Here is a 24616-nt window from a genome sequence, read left to right as displayed (position 1 = left end):
TTTTTTTGTAGCTAATTTAGCGACGAACCATTTTTTTCGTGGCTAATTAGCGACGAACCATTTTTTTCTGTGGCTAATTTAGCAACGAACCCTTTTTCGTCACTAAATTGAATATTTTCTTTTTCATCTTTTTCATATTATATTAGCGACGAATCACTCTTTCGTCGCTAATTTAGCGACGAAATTGTTGTTTCGTCGCTAATTTGAATATTTTCTTTTTTATTTTTATTCATATTCAATTAGCGACGAAAAATTTGTTTCGTCGCTAATTTAGAGACGAACCATTTTTTTCGTGGCTAATTTAGCGACGAACCATTTTTTTCGTGGCTAATTAGCGATGAATCATTTTTTTTGTGGCTAATTTAGCGACGAACCATTTTTTTCGTGGCTAATTAGCGACGAACCATTTTTTTTCGTGGCTAATTTAGCGACGAACCCTTTTTCGTCACTAAATTGAATATTTTCTTTTTCGTCTTTTTCATATTATATTAGCGACGAATCACTCTTTCGTCGCTAATTTAGCGACGAAATTGTTGTTTCGTCGCTAATTTGAATATTTTCTTTTTTATTTTTATTCATATTCAATTAGCGACGAAAAATTTGTTTCGTCGCTAATTTAGCGACGAACCATTTTTTTCGTGGCTAATTTAGCGACGAACCATTTTTTTCGTGGCTAATTAGCGACCAACCATTTTTTTTTGTGGCTAATTTAGCGATGAACCATTTTTTTCGTGGCTAATTAGCGACGAACCATTTTTTTTCGTGGCTAATTTAGCGACGAACCCTTTTTCGTCACTAAATTGAATATTTTCTTTTTCATTTTTTTCATATTATATTAGCGACGAATCACTCTTTCCTCGCTAATTTAGCGACGAAATTTTTGTTTCGTCGCTAATTTGAATATTTTCTTTTTTATTTTTATTCATATTCAATTAGTGACGAAAAATTTGTTTCGTCGCTAATTTAGCGACGAACCATTTTTTTCGTGACTAATTAGCGACGAACGATTTTTTTTCGTGGCTAATTTAGCGACGAACCCTTTTTTTCGTTGCTAAATTAGTGACGAAATAGTTTATTCGCCGCTATTCTTTTTTATTTTTATTCATATTCTATTAGCAACGAATTTTTCTTTCGTTATAATTTGAATATTTTCTTTTTTCTAATTTTTATTCATATTCTATTTTCATATATTTTCAATTTCTTAATTTATTAAATTTTTATTTATTCTATTTATTATTAAATATTTTCTTTCTATTCTTATTTTTGAAAAAAATAGAATTCAAAATAATTCGAATTTGGAATTCTATCCTATTGGAAATTTCATTGTTAAATGAGTAACGAAAAATGAGAACAATCTGAAGCTTCTTAAAATTAGCAACAAATTCTATCCTATATAATAGCGATAAACTTAGTTTTTTGTCGCTAATTTTGCGATAAACTTGTTTGTCGCTATGTAGTGACAAATTTTGCAACGAATATTTTTTGTCGCCAATTACTAAATTCGTTGCTAATTTTGCGATGATTTGTTTTTTGTCGCTAATTAGCGAGGACTCGCATCTATATTTGTTGGTAATTTGACAATGATTTGTTTTTTGTCACTAATTAGCGACGAATAGTCCAATTAGCGACGAAATTAGCCACGGCACTTGCCGTGGAAAAGAAAAAAGTGATAAAAACGAATAAACCTCAATTCCAATAAATTATATTTTCTACTAAAACATTAGGAAATAGAAGCCCTTTTGAAAGAAGCTATCCAGGAACAGAATGAATGCTTTCTACTTCAGGAACAAGGATAATAAAAATAAATAAATTGATCGCTCTTCATTTTTTATTATTAATGTAATCTTTACTTAATTAATAATATATTCAGTTTTTTAATTTAAATAATATTCACTCTATTTCATTTTCTATTAAAAAGAATGAATATAAATTAATAGAAAATAGAATATAAGAAATAACATAAATAAGCTAAGCTAAATGACGTATTATAGGCGTTTCTTATTTAAATCATTCACCGTTTAAAGAAAGAAAGGATCCCAAAGAATCGATCTTTCTTTTATTTGTTGAATCTCTCCTTGATTGATCAATGTGTGATATTCCGAATCCTCATTACTAATGGAATCGAAACGATCTTTGGATTGATTAGAAGATCCTTTCAATTAGCTAGAATCCGTTACTTGAACGAAACTAGATCTTGTATAATCATATCTAATATTTGACGATACATTATGTACCTTGCTAGAAAACCGATCCTTGTTTACCAACCACACATTGCCTAATCAAATCCAATTATCTCTTGATATGTTCCTAAAAAATTCCGATTTGGGCATATTCTTCCCCCAACTAATGCCTTTCTTAAGCTTTCATGATATTTTATTAGTCAAAATAAAAAAGAAATAATTTTTCCTAATTTTGAAAAAAACTTCATTTTTTTTTATAATGTTTTTGAAAACTTCATTAATTGATTTAGAACATCTCTTATTCGTTGATAGTATCTTATCTATCTTAGAAGAAAGAGTTGATCAATTTCATTTTTCTGAATGACACAATTACAATATATATTTATGGCGATTTAATATCATGCAAAGCAAATCGTTTTTGAGTAGATCCTTACTCTACTCTATTTAGTATCTCATCAAAGTTGAATATTTTTCTAAGCTATATTTTATCAAAAAAATAGATCTCTATTTTTTGTTTGTTCACTACTTTATATATGTAATAAATATAAAAAAAGGTTCTAATAAACATGGAAAAAAAATATAAATTAAGGATAGTAATTAGTGACGAAATTATTATTCGTTGCTACTTAGCGATTTAAAACAGTCATTCGTCGCAAATTAGCGATGAATGACAATTTTCGTTGCTAACTTTTAAGAAGAGAATTTGCGATGAAAACGTGATTCGTCGCTAATTAGCGACGAAATAGGTTTTTGTCGCTAAATTCTTAGCAACAAATTTGCGACGAAATTTGGTTTTCGTCGCTAAATGCTTGGCAACAAATTTGCGACGAAATTTGGTTTTTGTCGCTAAATGCTTAGCAACAAATTTGCGACGAAATTTAGTTTTCGTCACTAAATGCACAATAGGAGGTTAGCAACGAAAAACACTGTTCGTCGTTAATTATTTTTTATTTTTATTTTTATTTAAATCATATTAGAGATGAATAATACATTTTATCGCTAAATTAGCGATGAAAATATTTATTCGTCGCTGATTTTAATTTTTTCTTTGTTATTTTTATTCATAATGTTAATTTTGCGACAAAAATAACAGTTCGTCGCTAACTTTTAAGAAAAGAATTTGCGACGAAAAAAGGTGTTCGTTGCTAATTAGCGACGAAACGTGGCCTTTCGTCGCTAATTGGCGACGAATCATATTTTTGTCGCAAAGGATATAGCGACGAATAATATTTTCATGGCTGTTTTTGTCGCTAATGTGCGACGAAATTTTTTTTGTCGCTATTTTCGTCGCAAATTAGCAATGAAATATTGTTCGTGGCTATTGTCGTTGCAAATTAGCGACGAAAACTATTTCGTGGCCATTTTCGTCGCAAATTAGTGACGAAAACTATTTCGTGGCTATTTTCGTCACAAATTAGTAACGAAATTTGTTTTCGTCGCTATATTCGTCGCTAATTAGCGACGAATTGGTTCGTCGCTAATTTCGTCGCAAATAGCGACGGATATTATTTTTGTTGCTATTTTCGTCGGAAATTAGCGACGAATGTTTTTCGTCGCAAATTTTTCGTGGCTAAATCCGTGTTTTTTTGTAGTGAAGGTTTTAGGGCGAACAATTTGCGTTTGGATCATCTTGTTGTTTTTGAACTTGGTGCAAATGGCTTCACGGATGATTCAAAAGCATGGGACTTGATCAAGGTAAATTACATGTTTTAATTCTAGTCTAATAGTCCCGGTGTGTGTGCCATGCAATGGTTCTTTCACTTGACATGCCATTGATTTTTACAGATGGGGCAAAATTTGAGAGTTATCTCTCTTACCGAGTGTGATGGCATAACGACAATTTCTGACTTCTCTAAATGCGTGCGTTTAGAGAGGTTGACTGTTGCACACTGCAACAAGCTAAGGAGGATCAAAAGCTTCATTGGAAATCTTCCGTCGTTGATTGAGTTAAATATTGAATGGTGCGAGGGTCTTACGGATTTGCCTGAAGAAGTGGGGGCGCTAGTGAAGCTCAGTCACTTGTCATTGCAAGGATGTTCTAAGTTGAGCAAACTTCCAGGCTCACTTGGAAATTTAACCTCATTGATAGGGTTAAACTTATTAGATACGCACATTACAAGAAGGGATTTGCAATCGGTGAAGCTTCTGCCCTCTCTGACATACTTGCAGACACCCGAGGTGCGATATCTTCTTCTCTATATACAGTGGATGGCGTGTGTGCATGGGTTCGAGAATTGGTTTGTTCTAATTTCAGTTTGCTGCTATAGCTCCGTATAACTACAGAATCGGAAAAAAGCCAAATATTATTCTGAAAGTCAGCGAATGAAAATAAATTTTTCACCCAACATTATCAGAGATGGTATCTAAATAATTTTAATCGCGTTAGTGTTCCTTCAACATGTTCTTTTTATTTTGATTTCTTTTTTATCTAAATTAAAGAAACACACAAATGAGTGTTGGATATCATGCAATATATACGATATGTGTTTATTTTGACGTCATGATGTCCGACAAGAATTGGCCCCTTGAACTTTGGCCACTGCTGTGTAATTAGCTTCCAGATTTTGAAAAGTTATAGATTACACCTCACATTCGCCCCACCTATAGAAACTTTAATTTATGTTGCATCTCTTAGATTTTTAGTCTGCATAGCCTTTGAGCTTTAAGGCTTACCTTTTTGCGTATCGATTCTGTAACGGACGGTTGTTGAGGAAAATAGGAAACGGTGAAAAATCCAATTTCTCTCCCTCAACCCTCTGTGCTTTTACGTTAACTATCTGATGGAGAATAGAAAACCAAACTGATGCCTGTTCATTAAACATCAAAATGTCGTTTTCAATAAGGTGGAGAGAGAATCAGACTTCTTTTAAAAATGTTATCTAAGAGGCACATCTGCAAATTGTGCCTCCCATCAAAGTATATCAGAATTGTACTTTTTTAATTGTATCTTTTCATATCCAATATATTTAATTTTATAGCGTGTAAATAATTATCAAACCATAATTAACAAAGTCATGTGGGCCGCAATTATTCTTTCATCTCGTTCGTATTGTTCTTCAAAAGATAACAAGAAAACAGTTAACGAAGAAGGCAGAGAGCTGTAACGCATCGAGGTCTTGAAGCAATGGAGCAAGCAGTGGGTTGATCTGGCACGCTATAAATAAGCGGTCGCAAGAGCTTTCGTTTTCACTACTGATAACTCAAACCTAGCTCTTGATGGAGTCTTCACTTAGCCAAATTCGATCAAGAAGTCTCATATGGTTTTTGTTTCATACATCTACATATGAAGATCGTGATGCAGGTGCAGATGAATCGCCAGAAGTGCTGGACCAAGGCATTGCAGATCGCTGCTCAAGCAGATGGTGATTTAGTTATCTCTACTTTGCATTTTGATATATGTCGCTAAATACAGAAGCGAACCCGACCGAATTGGTTGTCTTCCGGTGGACTTTGCCGTGCCTGATACGAACATCTAGGATTGATCTGGCATTTTACCGTTTGTTCTCGCAGGTGCGGAATTCGTGCGGTTCAACGAGGAGCGCGGAGATGAGTTGGTGGTGATTGGGACAAGAGTTGATGCTGTGAAGATTGTGAGCGCATTGAGGAAGAAGGTCGGGAAGACGAGGCTTATAAGTATTGAGGGTTCATCGACGGAGGCTAAAGCTGTAGGAGGAGACGGAATTAATATTATATGAGCATCAGATATTAAACTTGCGGATTATTTTATATATATATTTAATCTAAAGTGCATTTATTACGCGTTAAATGACTTATTTTAAAAAATATTTTTGTAAAGTTGATCGGTTGTACTCCATGCATACATAAATATATTAACCAAATATATATTCATCATCAATGAAAATATTTAAGCATAAATTGTGGGTCATAATGAAAATAATGTCCGTCCTTAGCATTCCATATATTAAATTCTAGATGACTATTTTTTGAATCAAAGATTTTCCATAAAATAAATACAAATTTATTTATTTTCAGAGTTCGCTCTTGTTAGTTATAAACTCCCTTAACTTGAGTATTGGTTTCCGCTTTTGAAAAGCACTTTGGGGAACTTCATTTAACGGTGCAATCGAATTGGACTCGCGTGTCCCGAGTGCAACAAGTTAAAATGCAATATTAGGTAAACCATTCGAGGGAAGTGTTGCGAAATTGGCAAAAAGAACCGCTTTTCATAGTCATCAGGGCATGTATATCTTAAATTTGTTTATTGCACTTAATGTACAGCATCTATTTCTCATTATATAAGAAAAATCAAAATCAATCATAGTTTAGATTTTCATATTTGGAGTATGGATTTTTTAATTAATTGAATTCATGATGTTATTACATTGCATACAATTGTCTAATTCGTTTTTCGAAAAAGCCGAGTGTCCTGATCCATTGCATATGGAAGGTAAATGTTCAGGATATGAATGTCACACAATTCGCTAGTGACTATGGATATCTTTTCCAGATCAATAAAATGTCTAATTTCCTATGATTAGCGGGTTTTTGAATTTACACGGCAAAATATAAGTTTCGCCCACGTTTTTGTTTTTTATATTGTACTAGATTTTTTTTTGCACTTTAATTAACTTAAGCTAATAAGTCGCCAATGTGCTATAAGCTAAGTAACACCGATATTGAGATGCGACACGAGACATGACATGCTAACACGTCATTTTTTTAAAAATAGAGAATTTTATCACTGTGGGACACGACGTATATCATATTGCCTTTCCAATCTCTCTCTAAACAAGCTATGCAATGTAGGGGTGAGCAAAAAAGACCGCCCGGATCGGACCGGGACCGATGGTCCAATTTCCGATTTTAGAGGGATCCGGTCCGGTTCCCGGTTCCGGGGCCCAAGACCGGATTGGACCTATCACGCCTCGAACCCAGCAGGCACGCAATCATCCCACCGGGCCGTTTGACTTTCTATAGTCTCCCGGGATCCCTCGACCATCAAATTCGAGCTTAATGTAAAAGAAATACACATGCGGAAGCGAATGCAAAACTCCTTTCATTATAAACAGAGATAACTTAGGACGAAGAATGATACCTCTCTTAGTATTCACCAAACCGGCTGCATAGTTAAAGCAGACAATACAAAACTATCAATATCTTAAGGCTACAAGAGGTTATATCTGAATAGAGCTTAATATCTAAGTCCTCCCAAAGATGGCTTCTGATGTCACTCTATGGCGATCACATGATCCATCACTTGAGACCCGAAAATGTTAATCTCACGATGGGGTGAGATAAAATCTCGATAAAAAAGTCTCTAACCCTAGGTTAGGGCTCTAGTGCCTCCAAACACCTCCTAGATGGCACCCGATCGGTCCAACACCTCAGAACGTTGTCTCTCCGACCCCTCCCGCAAGCAATCCCGAAAAGACTTCCGAGCATGTCCCCGGTTACACCATGCCGCTAAAGGATGTTGTCATTACTTGCGCTACCTTGAGTGCCCCATCACCAGCTCTCATCTCATAAGCCAGCCCTATGACTATGGGACCGTCCTATGAAATGGCCAAGTTATTGGACCAAATGGACCAGCGGATCCGTGAGATAGAAGGAACACACAAGATACCCCAGATTGACCTGTCTATCTTTTCAAAGGTCACGGTGCCGGAGAAGTTCAAGATGCCCGATTTCGAGAAGTATAATGGGACTTCCAACCCGGTCCAGCACGTCCCGATGTACCAGGCAAGAATGAATAAGCATGCGACCAACGGCCTCCTAATGGTTCAGACTTTCCAGGCTAATCTAAAAAAAGCTGCCATGAGATGATATACGGACTACGAGATCTATCGGATGGATGATTGAGAGAAGACAGCTAATGTTTTCGTCAAACATTTCAGCTTTAACTTGGACGTGCTCACCACCAGAGAAGATCTTGAGTAGCTTGAGATGAAGAAACGAGAAACGATCAAGCAGTATGCCACCAGGTGGAGGAACGTGGCATCTCAATCGAAACCAGTCCCTCCCGAAAGGGAGCTCATGAAATTGTTTGTCTCCACCCTACCGCAAGTTATGAGAACTCGAATTTTGGGTTTCGTTGCCACATCATTCAGCCATCTCATCGCAATGGCTGAAGAAGTCGAGAACGGCATGAATAAAGGTTGGTACAGTGATGTCGCCACGACAGCCAAGAGGTTTGCGGTAAGGAAAGACGAGGAGCCGGCCCCACGGGTCAACATGACCTACAACCAAAAACACATGACCCGGATGCCGGTTGTGCTGATTCCTAATCAGCAGCACGTTAATTTTAGCATGCAACGACAAAGAGGGAATCTACGGTCCCCTCGGCGGTTTATCCCTCTACTAGGAACCCCATCGCAGATACTTGCGGTTCTACGTAAGAAAGGCTTACCGACTTCCGAGCCTCTACAACCTAGTAACACGAGCTCGCCGAGATATGATCCATTGAAGAAATGTGATTACCACTGTGGGGAGCCTGGACATGATATGGACGGCTGTTATGTACTCACGAATCGTATCCAAGACTTGCTCGACTCCGGAGCATTTTCATTTCAAAATAACGGTCGGTCGAATGCTCAAAATAATTAGTTGCCCAATCATTTGGGGAATGTTTGAGAAATCATTGGTGGGGATGGGCATTGGCCCTCAAAAGTAACTATATTTTCAGTTTTTCATTTCCACTGTGTGGGAACTTTTACTGTTTTGTAGGATTTCCCTTTTCATTCCATGTTGCACTTTAGAATTTCAATTTTAATAAGATGTAATTCGATTGATTTAATATCAATAAAATTATAGATGTTTTTCATTCTATTTTGAATCTTGTCGAAGTATCTCAAACCGACCCAATGGCGATAACCAACGATAAAAAATATGTCATCTATGGTAAGAACCGAGGGTTGGGCTTCTTCAAGATATCTTATCCCGAGGTTTTCTAAAATCGAAATGCTTTGTAAAAGTTTTCGAAGTAATGCTGTGTGCTTAACCCTATTTATCTATTTGACTCTTTATTAGATGTTTCAGGAATTTCCAAGGGGCGGGTAGCAAACCATGTATCAAGCCATTAGACAATCGAAGCTTAATCATTGGACCATATCCCGACATGCATCCCGATCTTAAGAGGAACTTATCTCTCACTAGGTTTGATCATTCCCGAAAAATAACGTCCCATTTTCCTCCTTGCGGGATCAACAAGGGAAGCAGCCAACAAAAATATTAAGAAGATCTCAGCTAAGACAGCTGAGAATTATCGCGACCGACATGAGAGGTTGCCCTTTGCCCTCATGGTGTATCGGATTTCGATCCGAACATCTACTGGGGCAACCCCGTACTCTCTTGTATACGGGATGGAAGCAGTGTTATCGGTCGAGGTGGAGATTCCTTCCTTGCGAGTCCTATCTCAAGTCAAGCCGATCGAGGTTGATTGGATCCAACAGAGGATGGACCAGTTAAATTTGATCAATGAAAAGCGGCTTAGGGCCGTATGTCACGGCTAGTGCTATCAGCAAATGGTTGCTAAATCCTTCAACAAAAAAGGTTTGGCCTCGATACTTCTAGGTTGGAGACCTTGTCCCGTGAAAGTTGTTGCCCATTGTTCCACTTCCAGAAGGGAAGTTCGCTCCAAACTATGGTGGCCCGTATGTTGTGAAGAAGGTACTCCCAGGAGGCGCTTTGATTTTGACTAAGATGGACGGTTGTGTTTTTTCCAACCCCGTCAATTCTGATGCTCAAAAGAAATATTATGCTTGATTTGCTCCGACATTTTAATCAAGTTACAACTCATCTAATGAGTGTTCATGCATTATAGTTGTACTTGAATTGTTCTTGTTCGCATTGTTAATCTTCAATGTGGGAGGTTTTCGATCAGGAAATTTCTTTGATTCTGCTGAACCGATCATTTTGAATGAGGAATATCGGGACGATGAAAGGCAAGTCATTTCCTATACACGTCTATACCATAACCCCGAATGAAAAGAGAGAGTTTCCATACTAACAAGGTAAAGGGTTATCTCGCGAGAAGTATGACGACGAAGATGATACGAGGCATTCATTTCCTCCGTCCAAACATTAAAGGTTACCCTTTGCTTAACCCCTTTGAACGGCATTTCATTTCATGCCCTTGTCGGGAACAACCCCACACCAGGGCAAATCTCGGATCAAGGAATGAGTAAAATTTTCTTGCTCTCACTTGCATCAATCTTTGAGTATATTTATTGCATGTGAATTCTGCATTAGTCCAAGTGCCTTAGACATGACGAAGAGCGTTTCATTCCCTACATTATACACATTTATCCCTTTGCAAACCCAATTTGAGCGGCAGATTCATTTCTCGTAACCCAATTGGTGATCATCCTAGCAAGAAATCATTTTAAATCATCCGACAAATGAGCAAAATGCCTTAGGGCAAACTCGAACTCGAAAGATTTGCTAGCAAAATATACAGGATCCGGACGAGACCCCTTCTTTCCTTTTGAAAACAAGAGAGGCGAGAGAAGGCAGTAAGAAAAGCGAAGGCTTACCACTCAAAAAAAAAAAGAGAAAATAGTGGGCAAAATTTTGAGCATTCCAAAATCCCAAAAATGGGAAAAAGAAAAAGTGAGAAAAGCGGCCTAAAAAAAGGGGCCATTTCTTGTAAAAGAAAAGAGGAAAAACTCCCGGGAAAATCTCCGGAATGAAGGAGTGTCTCACTTGGACGCATTCGAATGTTCCCTAGGAAGTTTGCAAGAATAGCATTCTAAACAAAGATATAGTTACCAGTATCATCATTATGCACCTTTTGTTGCAAATAAGCCTTTCATTTCTAGGCCTACCCTAAACCTATATTACAACCGTTACCAAAAGTATCTTCGGATTAGGGCACTTGGGTTAATGTGGGATTTTGAATTGCTTATAAATATCGCTCGAAGAAATGCGAGCAAGATCATTTTTACTTCATTTTGCAGGGTTCTTGACTTGTAAACCCGATGCAATTGACAAGAATTTTATTTCATTTCAAAGCCAAAAATGACTCATACAAGTCCCCTTTGATAAATACTTTGACCAAACCCGAATTACAGTCCTTACAAAGGACCTCATAGATTGGTCCGGTCATACTGATTGCGAGAATACCCGGACCATTGTCAAGTGTGATGATGGCAGTTCTAAGTGTTTTCTCTTACCCGTATCAATGGTCGGGTTTCAAAACCTTTTTCATGAGAGTGAGCGAAAGTCCTTTTTGACTGCAATTTCTCATTTGATTTGATCAAACTCGTCAAAAGGATCAGACTTATTTCCTTATTGACAAATCCCCAGTGGAGCTTTACAATGTTAAAAAAAAAAAATTCAAGAATTTGTGGACGTGTCATGTTGTGTTAACAATTGATCGGGTTCATCTCGAGTGATTAAATAGGTACGATACAAGCAATCTACCTCGTTCGTTGATTATTCCTTTGGAGAACCCGGGTAAGTTTTCCGAACCTCGTTGCAAATTAACAACTCTTCTGATGATAGTTGTTATGATTCAATTCAAGCATATATGCCACTTTCGTACTTATCAATTCCATTCGGTGGTACTCCTTTCAAATATTGTTCAAATCAGGTAATATGCCTCTCATGTCGGATCATGTAGACATATGCACCGGCGATCTTGACATCTTGTCAAATCATAACGACGTAACTCTTATGATTTCGGTCTCAAATCGTGTAGACATATGCACTGGCGATGTTGACATCTTATCAAATCATAATGACGTAGCTCTTATGATTTCGGTCTCGAGTCGTGTAGACACATGCACCGGCGATCTTGACATCTTAGCAAATCATAACGATGTAGCTCTTATGATTTCTGTCTTAGATCACGAAGACATATGCACTAGTGATCTTGACCTTTAGTCGGCTCATAATGACATAGCTCTTATGATTCTCGGCTCTTTTATCAAATCATGACGACATAAGCACCCATGATTTTGATCCAAACCAAATAATAACGACGTAGCTCTTATGATTTTGGTTCCCCTTTGTCAAATCGTGAAGACATATGCACTGGCGATTTTAACATTTTATCAACTCACAACGACGTAACTCTTGTGAACTTGATTTCACTTCTTTCGACTCACAACGACGTAACTCTTGTGATCTTGAAGGACACACATATCTTGCATCGTCTCGTATCGTGGGGAAATCTCTAGTAATAGACGGGCCTAGTACCTTAAGATCCCCGCATCAAAAACTTGGAAATTAAGGGAATCATCAGCATTATGAGGTATTTGGTACAACAGGTATTCTCATATGCGATCCATGTGCAGATTTCACATGTTATTTACAGTCTCACATTTCATGCATCATTTATTTCACATAAAAAATGGGATTCAATCCCACCAAAAATTACTATCACTCGCATTAGCAAAAATTTAGGTTGCAATCTTTGGTCTTTGAGCGAAACCTCTATGAGCTTCCACTCAAAGAGGGGCAGCTGTTGGCACCTAAATTTTAATTTTCATTTATCATTTCATAAAAATGAGAATTAGTAATGGTTCTCACAAAAATAATTTTATCTTGCATAGCACATTTATTTTCCGTCAGTCAAAAGCATGTTATGGCATTTAGGGTCGGATGTCGGGTCAATTGAGCTTAATTTGATAGGCGGCTGGACCAGATTAGTTTGAAAATTTCGAATGAGACCTAGAGGGGATGCCGAATTTTTCATCATAATTTTGGACCTAAAACAGCCCGTTTGAGCTCTTAAAATTGCAAAAAGGCCTAAATTAATTATCCATTTGATTAATTAAGGTCCAATTGGGTCCGGAATGACAAAATGAGCCCACAAAAGCCTAGGATTTTAGTCCAACTCGTGGAAGTCCTCATTTGGACGAAAATTCTAGCTATTTTTAATAAATAGGACTCCTCAAAAGTTATAATTTTCAATCCGATGATCGATATCTAATAAGAGTTTCTGAATCGAACGGTCGTCGGTAAATCCTACGCTTGCGTGCAACCCTTTGTTTTATAAATACAGAATTATACCTAGGGTTTAGAGGGGTTCAAGACAATTCATACGTTCAGAAAATTTAGAGTATTCACGTGAGAGTTGAGGGGAAAAAGAAAGAGGTTCTCGGCAAAAAGCTCCTTTGGCCGAAGAATTACAATTTCTGGAGGGTTCGAGCTGCTGTCCAAGCCGGTTGATGCTGCTGTTTGGACCCATTTTGGCTGCTATTCGGAGCATAAAACAGCAGTTACTCAGTGTGTTTTCCTTGGCTTGATCAGTCCAAGTTTCTACTGCTGTTTGGAGTCAAAAACAGCACCATTTAGAGACGATATTCAGGCGAATTCGTTGCTTTTGAAGTATAGATTTTCGGGCTCGATTCAAGGTAATCTCTCTATACTTTTGTAGGTCTACTTGATGACTTTTTGAATTGAAAAAACAAGTTGTTTTGCCACTGTTTCAATGTTGTTTCGCGCTGTTTTGCATGATGTTTTGTCTTAATCAAGTCCATTTTTTTTGGCGCATTTTATGATCTCTAACCATGCAGATTTTTGGGGGAGCGTAAAGGTAAGTTCTCAACTATTTCTATGCAGATTTTGCATGAATTCCATGTTGTATTGCTGTTGTCTTTGGACTAAAACGCATTTTTTGGAAAGTCGAGAAGCAATTATTATTTTTTTTTTGGTAAGGTAAGTATGTGTCGAGAAGCAATTATTTCGTATGATCTAAATATGAAAACCCTAATTTTATCACGAGTTTCAAAAGTTGGGTTTTAATTGGGGTCATTCGACATGTTTTCAGAATAAAAAAATTCTAAATTAGGAGATTTTATTTCCTAATAGGTAATATCTTTAATTTGAGATATTCTAAAATCATTTTTGTGTAATTTGAATGTTTGATTTAATGTGGATAATTTTCCGACAAATCGTAGTTGCCCAATTTGAAATTTCGAATTTGAAAGCGAGCCTTGATGATGTTGTGATTATTTCTGAATATTATGCATCAATTGTTACTAAGTTTGACCTTGAGAAAATCTGGGAGAATATTGTGCATTTTGAGCATATCTTTAGAAAAGTGCATATATCTTGGCGTATCCATCATATTTTAACTTTTGGGCATATCTTTAGCACATTTGAGATAATCTAGATCCCGATTACACCTTAAAGATATCAGACACATCTTTTGGAATATTGAAGATTATCTTGCGTCTAAATTGAAATCTTTTAAAAATCCTTATCATGTCTTTTAAACTTGGAAAATTATCCGATAATACTTTGAAGATCTCAAGAGATAACTTTTCCTAAATATAAAAGTTATCAATCCTTTGTGGACAGGAGCTTATCTCCTTGAAAATTTAGAAATCTTTTAGGGATTTTTTTTTGAAAATTCAATAGATGTTTGAAAATTTTTAAATAAAACCGACCATAATATATGCTCTCTTATGCCCGACCCTTCGGAATATTAAATTGCAAGCCTTAACCATGATCTTATGGGATGGGACGGCAATTTAGTATAAGATTTCGTATTCTGCCCCTTTGCGAGAAGGGATGATGACATCTTATACCATTATCTGCATACTAGCTCGAATCTGCGAGAATGTAGCGGATAGAATCTCGCTCCGGTCCGGATATTCGGGAATGAGAAGATTCATTGGAAAATTCAGAAAATAAAGGTATGTTATGGGTATTTTTATTTAATATTGTTCAAATTAATGTTTAAATAATTAAAAAAACATTTAAATCACAAAAAATCAATCAAAAAGACATGTTTCATGGAATTGGATACCGAAAGGGTGTTAATAAAAAAATTAATTAACATAATCAAATCGCCGATCCCTAAATCTCTGGTTAGCAGAAAATAAAGTATTCTCCCGTACTTTATTTAGGTATCTAATCTACCTACCAAAAAGATTAGTGGCGGCTCCTAAAAAAAATCAGACCTAAGTTGCGAATTGGTAGGGCTTGGGAGAGTCCGTATTAGGTTAGTTAATTCATCTAATTAACCTAATAATCCATTAACCTAAATTAATTTTTAGGTCGCGATATGTACCGAATGGACCTATTTCTTGAGCACAATCCTATTCGTTCAAGCTTGTTTTAATCATTAAGGCTTTCAATTAAATGTTCGTTATTTAGAAAAAGCCTTAGTTTGAGCTTGAGAATTCAAGACGAGCCCATAATTTAGTTAGAAAATCTGATTGGGAGCTGGTTCATGAAGGAGCCGAAATTTTTAATGGGTATGAACCTCAAATCCAGCCCTTATGATTATGTAAGGCTTCAATTGATTAGCCATTTAATTAATCTGGACCCTAAAGCATTGTTACAAGCCCACGTAGACATAAGGATTTCGCCCATTATCACACTCATCATCCCTTGGTAGAAATATATCTAGGAGAATAGGGCTTCTCAAAATTCAAACTAAATCAAGAGTTTTATTAGCTTGGAATTCTCATCTTAACTAAGAGTTTTATTAATGTGGGAATTCATGATCCAATGGCTAATAACAACTCCTACGATAGCTAGGATTGCTCATCTAATGGCCCTCAAGAAGTCCTACTTCTACTAGGAATAGTCGTGCGTAGATCTATATAAACGAGGGCTCACTCACGTTCGATTCATTCGGCGCCCATCAAAATTTTCGTCACTCGAGAGCTAAAGGGAGGTTCCAAGAGTTCGACTCTCCTAACCATTCGTGATAGTCCTCAACTAGCGAATCCTCGATCGTGTGTTCGTGATCAAGCTCCACCGTCCATTGCCGAGGCCACAGATCCGCAAGAACAATTCCTTGAGTTAGCTGTTGTCCCGACAAATTGAAGTAGCTGTTCAGCCCCCCTTTTGCGTCACTGATCTAGCACTATTTCAGGATTATTTAGCCTGATTTTTGGCCAATATCCAGTCACTGACTTGAGTGCTATTTGCTGTCATAGCCCTCGAACATTAGAGCTCCAATTCGTTCAAGAAGGGGACTGTTTTGGGGGAAATTTACTGCTTGCGCGCTCTGGAAATTGGCATTGAAAAGGCATGATTTTTCTCTAGTTATGGTTGCAATTCATGCATTGCTTTGCTTCGAAAACGTGTATACATGTTCTATTGTGTTGATGGGCGTATTTGTTAGCAATTGAAGTGAAAATTCAATCTTTCTAAACCGGAAAAGTTGAGAAGAAATTCTGAATGTTTAAGGCTTAATTGTTTTAGGAATTGGTTGGATTCTATGTTTGTTTTTGAGAATTGATGAGGTTTAATTGGCACCACACTTTCCTCAAAGTAACCAAATTATTTGAAGATTTTAGAAAAATCAAATTGAACTAAATCAGAATTTTCACAAATCAAGTTTGATTTTCGGCATATTTGTCATTCCTTTTGGCCGAATCGTGCGCATTGGTGGATGAGTATTATCTTGATCTTTATCTTGGTTGGTGGAATTGAATTTATCCTTGACTACTTTGGCCTCATCTAATGCCGTGAATAACAACCATGGAAATTGGACTAGATAAAAAAATCAAGTAAGAATTTTTGTGGGTGACATAGGGTTTCGGCACACATTTCTTCATGGCTGGGTTTGATGTACGAATGAGCTTCATTGCAATGGTTATCTCTCTTGATATGCTGGGTTCATCCGATTGATTGTTTGATATTATCTCGTGTTGCGAATAAAGATTGGATCAAGTTTAATTTCATCTAATTGCTTAGATTTTCTGGATCTAATAATATTTGTCTTGTCATGGATAATCCTTTGCTTCGGATGTTCATCTCTAATATAGGAGTTGGTTGTGACGATTATTTGATCTTATCCCTTATAATTTCGTTTGAACTTGTTTGATTAGAATAAGATTTGACTTGGATCGGATGATTATTCAAAGTTATCCGGAACAAAATTTTCAAATCTCAAAGATAATTTCTCAAATTAAAAATGGATTGAATTTTTGTATGAGGAAAGGTGGATCCCCAATCTCATAATTATTTCAAGCTCAATTGATTCATTTTATTTTATTTTTGTCGTGCTTGTTTGTTTTGATTTGTTATAAAATTTGCACAATTTTAAACAAACGTGCCCATAATATATGCTCCCCAATGTGCCTAGACCCGTCGGAAAAATAAATCATACGCCTTAGCCACGATCTCATAAAATGGAATGGTGATTTAGTATAGAAATTCATATTCTGCGCTTCGGCAAAAAGGATATTGTTTTTCTATACACATATCCGCATATTGGCTCGAATTCTCGAGGATGTAGCAGATAAAATCTCGCTCTAGCCCGGATCTTTGAGAATAAGAGGATTTTCAGAAAAATCAAAAATTAAAAGGTATATTATGGGCATTTTTGTTTATTTTTGTTCAAATTTTTTATTTCTTTTGAATGTTTTCTCTTATTACCGAAAATACCAAAAAATCATCCTCTGGGCGCTTAATATATGGTCATCATGTCACATTTTTCCAATTAATCATCAAATTCACATCGATCAATCGAAAAGGCTTGTTCATGAAATTGGTACCGAAAGGGCGTTAATTTTTCAATTAGCATAACAAAGTCCCCGAACTCATTTTCTCTAGTTAATAGAGATAAAATAGTTCTCCCGCTATTTTATATAGGTTTCTAATCAACCTATCGTAAATGATTAGTGGCAGCTCCGATTAGATATTTTTTCATGAATAAACCTAAGTTGCGATTCGGTAGGGCTTGGGAGGGTCCGAATTAGGTTAGTTGATTTAATTAACCTCATAATCCGTTAGTTTGATTTTTAGGTCACGACATTTTGCAAACGTGAATGATTTCCTTGAATTACAAGAAAAGGAAAATCATCTGGGGGACCATGTTTGAGTTCATCCAATCACCAAAAAAATGACCGAGGAAATAGAAAGAATGTACTACAAATAATTATTATTATTAGTCATCAATTCTCCTAGAACAGAGAACGCGGGAAAAACACAAAGGCCAATATGAATGCACATGGTCCTTAATTTAAACTCTTCCATTATTAATTCTTATGTATTTTTTGACGTGTAGTTCAAGACAATGCCAAGCAAGACAAGTTCTTTTCAACAATTGCGAGGACATGAAAAGAGTACATCAGGAGAATCGCTGCTGCAAAATGGTATTTGTATATGTGGTTCTTGCAGCTGGACATGGTGGAGAAAGAGGACTTAAATTCTGAAAAGATTGGACTTCGGACATCTGGGATGAAGAGAATGCACAGCTGGATTTTCCCTTTTAATTAATTGATCTTCCTAATGATGAGACAAAATGCCAGCAAGTTTCTACAGAATTTCGGATTCTCAAGTGGTTTTATTTTCTTAATTTTTTGGCATGAACAGAAATTTCTGCAAAATTTCGTAATCTCTTTGTGCCCTGATCTTGATAGAAGATCGTCAACTGCATTCCTGCTTCCTCGAAGACTAGTACATTCGCAGAGTGCCTTTGCGCTGAGACATAGCTCAAGTTTGGGTAAACTTCGATAACAAATTCTCTAGTGTACTCTTTTAATTTTGTTCTTCTATTATTGTAGTCTGCCATGTAGATTGTTTGCTTGAGTTATTTTCTTGGAATTGCCGCGTGATGCCTAACATCAAGGGAAATAAAAAAACACAAAGGCCAATATGAATGCAGATGCTCCTAAATTTAAGCTCTTTCATTATTAATTCCCATCTACTTTTGACGTGTAGATTAAGGCAATGCCTAGCAAAGTTGGACTTGGCTTGCATCTTTTCTACGATTGCTAGGACACGAAGAGAATAAATAAACATGAGGTGCAGCAAAAGGGATTTGTTTATACGGTTCTTGCAGCTCAACATGGTGGAGAAGATGAACCAGATCCGGAAAAGATTGGACTTTGGCGAAGTGCACCTCGGATGACGAGAAAACATAGCTGGATTTTACCTGTTAATTAATTGATCTCCGTCTAATCAGACCAAATGCCAGCAAGTTTATGCAGAATTTCCTACTCTCGAGGGGTTTTATCTTTTTTATTTCACGGTGTGCGCTTTTGATTCTCGCTTTGAGAGTCGGTGTCCTTCATTGACCTTTTCTGCATCGTTTTGCCGGATGATTCGTTCTTACCATGTGCAGAAGAATCAAAACAAAGAATAACAAGGTTAAAGCACGTGCAAGGGAAAAATTAGAGAGCAAGTAAATGTTTCAAGACTAGAGAAAGAGGGAAAAAAACATGTTATTAGTGCTTTAATTTATTTCGCAAAAAATAAATGATTTAAAAAATATTTTTTTTAAATAATCTTTTATTTCACTTAACATAGGCAACAGATGAAAAATGTTTTCAAGTTGAGAAAATTTTTTATGTAAACAATTTTTATGGGCATCAAAATATCATTTGTTCTCTTATTTTTGCAAGCCATATAAGCGATTAGTTTAAGAACATATTTTTTAAGTAATTTATTTTCAGCGAAACAATTAGAGCCTAAGTTGAAATAGAAATTTTCCTTTCTTTACCTTCGCATTTTTAGTATTCTTCTAAAACTCGGTCATTCATTTCATATCATTATTATTGTTTATTAAGTGATCAACCGTTTTTTTTTTTAATTAAAGCTAGACATTTTAATTATGAAGTGTGAAATAATAAAAAATGCATTTATTGTCCAAATATCCTTTATATATTTGTATGGTATTCTTCTCTTCAAGGTAGGCAATTATTTATTCTAGCATAGAGTGCATATTTGCACCTACGGACGCTTCTCTTCAGGACAGTACATTAAAAAAAAAACATACATCTCCTCTTTTTACTAGTAGTATTTTGCATTATTTAAGTAGTCTGGTTGCCATGATGATCGTGGCTTTGAAAATGGGTTAGCGGTAAGACACTATGGTCTCGTTTGGTGATGTTTTTCTATTCTCTATTTTTCTGTTTTGATTCTCAAACCAAAAAAGAATAGAAATATATTTCCATAAATTAATTGATTTTTTGTTCCGGAAACAAAACGAAAAACAATGTCGTTTTAGAAAAACAAGCTCAATGTAATATAGTGCTCGTCTTTATAACCACAAGTTCACCACTGGTCATGGCCATCGTAGCTTGCTGATCACCCTCGCAGCTTTTCGGTCACCGTTGTTGTCGCCCCCACAACTCATCGTTTGCCACTGTCGCAGCTGTATCTCACCGATCCCTGCTGCCACCACTGACATTTTTATAATTAAATAAAAAAAATTGAGAATAGGAATTGTTAGGACTATACGAAACACATTTATATTCTTTTTCTATTTTGAGAATAGAAATTTTCTACATTTACCAAACGTATTTTTCTGCTAAAAACTCTTCTTGAAAATAGATTTAGAAAAAGTCATTTCTATTTAGAAATTGTTCTCAGGAATAGAAACATTACCACAGACATATCCAAATGAAGAGAAGAGATCTATGAACAGTGTTTAGTAGTTGTTAGATGAAAATGACCTTATATACCGAAAGACTTATGACCTCTGCAAATTTTATGGTTATTATTATGAGACTGTTGGCCCTCTTAGGTCAAACGCTCTATAAATGACTTTATCTCTATTTCTCTATTAATCGTTACACTAACAAACAAAAGTAAAGATGTTAAGTTCAAGATATAGGGAGTATTTAGGAGATTGGGGGGGGGGATGGGGGATTTGTGATTATGTCCATATTACGTGATGTAAAATTATTAATTTTCTCATTCAATTTTAATGTGTCCCCGTGACATCCTCAAATTCGATCCTATTTAGGATGAAATGAAATGACGAATTTAAGTGATGCACTATTAGTAATTCTAGCTCTGAATTGATCATTTATGAGAGGCTAACCAAAAGGGAAAGGCTATTAAAGATATAAATATGCTTGACATAAGAACTCAACTATAGATTGACAATTCGACCATAAGGATTGACGAGGAACAGTTTTGAGCCATTAATGAACGATCAAGGAATGTCTATAGAACGTTTCGACAATAGAATACAATCGGATCGCGGGTGAATCCGCTTGACCGTTGTATGGATTACGAACAACCCTAAACCAAGTCCTAAAGATCGTGTACATTGGAACTAATGATCGAACCCTCGTAATTACATGACAACCGAGGTCGTCCATGGTTCGAGATAGTTTAAACATAGATTGATGTCAAATCAACTACGGGTTGAGTACGCGTAACTCCTAGAAGCCGCCCGTTTGAACCAAGAGCAGTTACTGGCGTGAGAAGAATGTGGATCTCTTTTGGAGTAGCTGGGAATAGAGTTAACCCCTAACCCCGATCCGGTACTTCTGAGGATTGTATGAAGTAGCTTTGAAGTGGGACTTATCTGTATAAATGTACTTCCCAGGGTTAACGAATAACTATTAATAAAATAGACTTTTGTTGATGTGGATTGATTGGATGTTTTACTGTCCATCCATATGGTTGTATTTGTGCGGGGAAGTAAATCACTTCTGTATGCGTTTAATTAAAAGATAAAATTTTAAATGGGTCGATGACGCATCCTGCGACGTCACAACTTAATGACCGAGATGGGATGTTGGCGTTCCAATGGGTGCGGGACGTGACAATCTCAGCTTGTTTGTAAATTAGATTTCTCTCCCTTTTGAACTGCTGCCGCTGGGCTAGACAACCAATTAAGAAAAAGTAGTATCGTCTTGTATGTGATTTCAGGGCATTTAGGGAGCTGACGACTTGAGTTGTAAATTGCAATCGATTACTTACCAATGTTTAACCTCTCGTCAGAAATAAATTCAAATTATGTCATGGCTTTCTTTGTTTGACCACATTTCCTTTTTCTTATTTTTCCTGTATTACCAAGTAGCAACCCGTGAAGGAGGTTGTCATTCAAACGATATATGTCTATTTAACTAGGATCCATGAAGACTTTGAATGAAGCGCCCAAGACTTTTCAACAAGTTCAAGTTTAGATTCCTTGGGAGACTATAAAATTAGCAAAGAAAATCGAAGTAGGGCAAACTCTAGAGTACTAAAATGTAAAGCCAAATTCATAAAACTATGAGAATCAATAGAGCTCCAATAGGGTTAAGCACACACTTATTCCATAAGAAGGGATCTATCAAGAAAAATATCAGCTGCTAATCACTGGATTTCCTATCATCGTTAGTGTTGAGCATATGCGAGAAATTCTTTCTCTAGTAATTACGGTGTTGCCGGTTGGCGGTGCACGCCTAGGTTCGGCTTCCTTTACACCATCGCCATACGGAAGCAACCAAAATGGGTTGAACAACACAAATCTAACATTTGGAAGAGAAAATCTTCGTTATTCAGCGAGACGTCAAAGCTCGTGCAATCACTATTAAAACTAGAGACAAGGTGTTGTATCCGCTAGCTCCGTTACCAAGTTTTGTCGCTATATGCAAAGTCTGCATAAGTGGTGTTCTTTGAAGCCTTATTGCATGACCTGTTTTAAAAGAAACTAACAAGAAAGATGGTTCAATTATATCCTTCACCAACTTAATATTTGTGAAAAACCATTGTACCGGACTAAGAATCTAAGTACTTGGGTAGCTTCACTTGCTCCCGTCGAGCTTGAACCTCTGCGTACATGAACTCGTAGCCGGTCCCTTTCCCGAGCTTGAAGCTATGCCCCTTCCTCTGCCTCCATTTGCGGTACTCCTTCCCGAGCTCGAAGCACCTCCGATCAGTAGTATCACCTCCTTTGCCTCTATTTTCTACTACTCGGTCAGTCTTGACAGTTCGATCCCTCTTTATCTACACCATATTGAACTTCCACATAAGTCAAGGACCACATATTAGTGTCCTGTCATCTAAATTTGCTAACTACCAAAAGAGACACAAGCTTGTCTAGTGGGACAACTTAAATTTCCAAAACGTACCAAAGGAAGGCACATAACAGAACACACGTACATCCACGGTTCTAATGTCCCAAAAAAGGCACACATGTCCATGGGACAATTTGGCCGTTTTTACCTTTGTCGTCCGTAAGTGCGGTTGAATTGTCAATTGTCCAAGATGACGCCATCTTGATTGCACCATGTAAAGTATGAAACTCAAAACAAATTGATGGAAGCCCGCCCAGAAGAAGCAACAGCAACCAAACTGGATAATTCTAAATGACAGTTTTGTTTCGCTATAAAAGTTCCATGATACAACGTTGTTTTGTTCACTTAGAAGGGAAACAGAACAGAGAAATTTTTTTTTCTGTCCAAGACATAAACATCGTTCATTTAGCAACTCAATCGGTCGGATGACATACAAATACGAACTAGAGTGTTTGTAAATCACACAGCAAAAGTAAATACGAATTGAAAAGAAGAACAGAAGATAAATCCATAAGCTCAAGGCAGCGTTTTATTAGTCAACTACGTGTTGGCTAAATAAATGAACACTTAGAATCACAACCTTGAAGCATCTCTCTATGGAGGTGAAGCTTCATCAATGGCCCGCAGACACTCCCTTCTAATTTATCCCAACTTCAAAGCTTCAAACCAGAACCATGCAACTTCTCGTCCATGACACCGTCAATTCTCTCCCCCATCTCAGCACTCATGTAATTCACCCAATCTCCAACCTCGCCTCTCCTGAAGAACCACTTGCTCTCGGCTCCATCCCACAGCTTCCCGCTCTTATTCACCTCCAATGAGCTCAAATTGTCGAAGCTACACATCCTCAGTATACCCTCCACCGTCCCGTCTCTCAGCTCTTCTTCGCTGAATGGACACCCCACGAAATCGGCCAACCTCCTCACATGAGCATGCGGGTCCAATTTCATCTGTTCGTACGTCAAGAACAATACCTTCTCTGGCTTCTCCAAGCTCGCTTTGTAATAACCCAGCACATGATCCCAGTAAGACCCATAAGGGCTCACCCCTCGACAAAACTGGTCGAGGAACTCCTGGATCGGAATCTGGCCCTTCTCTTCCGGCCTCAGCTTGCTGAAGAAGTGCCACATTGAGACGAAGGTGTCCTTAGGGTTCCGACCCAGGTAAACCAGCTTGCACTTGGAGTCGCTCACTGACTGGGGAAGTGAGGAATAAGGTAAGTGGGTGGCGAAGAGCCTCGGAGATGCTAAAGCAGAGAGATCGGGATTTTCTTGCTCGAGATAGAGCTTGTGCTCCAAGAAGGGCACGAGCTCGTGGGAGTTTTGGGTTAGGAGAGGGTGGCGTCGTTGTGAGTTGGAGTTGGAGTACTTGGTACGGTTCAAAAGAGCGAAGAGGATGGCCTTTAGCCAGGTGGTGCCGGATTTCGGGTTGGTGACGAGGAGGATGTCAGAGGGGTGAGCTTGGAAGTGGTTTTGGCAATTGAAGATGCCACTCAACAGCCAAGAGGGGAACCAGAAGCCTTGGTACAAGCGGAGAGAGTTGCCGACCCAGTCTTCTTCTGAAGGGAGAGAGGAGAGCAAGTCCTTGAATGCTTGCGGCCTGTCGTCCTCTCGCAAGTACCTTAAATGGTCTGGAGGAGGAGATTGAGAGGCTTGCATGGTGGTGGTGGTGGTGGAGCAGGTGGAGAATTGGAGTGAAGAGTTAGTTGATGTTTCTTAAATAGAGCAATCTTGCATGACAAATTAAGATCATTGCTGGGACATG

At 37.3% G+C, this 24616-nt stretch overlaps 3 protein-coding genes across 3 annotated transcripts in view; all 3 read right to left on the bottom strand.

Moving 5' to 3' along the window:
• LOC115727986 (disease resistance protein L6-like) overlaps window positions 1-24616 on the bottom strand; it is a 449825-nt gene that overhangs the window by 291215 nt on the left and 133994 nt on the right. The gene's annotated exons all lie outside the window — the stretch shown is intronic.
• The window catches only part of LOC125314724 (cytosolic sulfotransferase 12-like), a 49066-nt gene continuing 47826 nt past the window's right edge, over window positions 23377-24616 (bottom strand). Inside the window, 1 exon segment of the mRNA XM_048277660.1 lies at window positions 23377-23489. The gene's annotated coding sequence lies outside the window, so the exon portion shown is untranslated.
• On the bottom strand, window positions 23493-24557 carry LOC125314723 (cytosolic sulfotransferase 5-like). Its single transcript, XM_048277658.1, has one exon. It carries the CDS (start codon window positions 24508-24510, stop codon window positions 23506-23508), a length of 1005 nt encoding a protein of 334 aa, XP_048133615.1. The 5' UTR covers window positions 24511-24557; the 3' UTR covers window positions 23493-23505.

The sequence above is a fragment of the Rhodamnia argentea genome, chromosome 4 (genome assembly GCF_020921035.1).
Source record: "Rhodamnia argentea isolate NSW1041297 chromosome 4, ASM2092103v1, whole genome shotgun sequence".
NCBI classification, from domain to species: domain Eukaryota; kingdom Viridiplantae; phylum Streptophyta; class Magnoliopsida; order Myrtales; family Myrtaceae; genus Rhodamnia; species Rhodamnia argentea.
The sequence above is the reverse complement of the archived record's forward strand: the minus strand, read 5'-3'. Positions and strand labels throughout refer to the sequence as shown.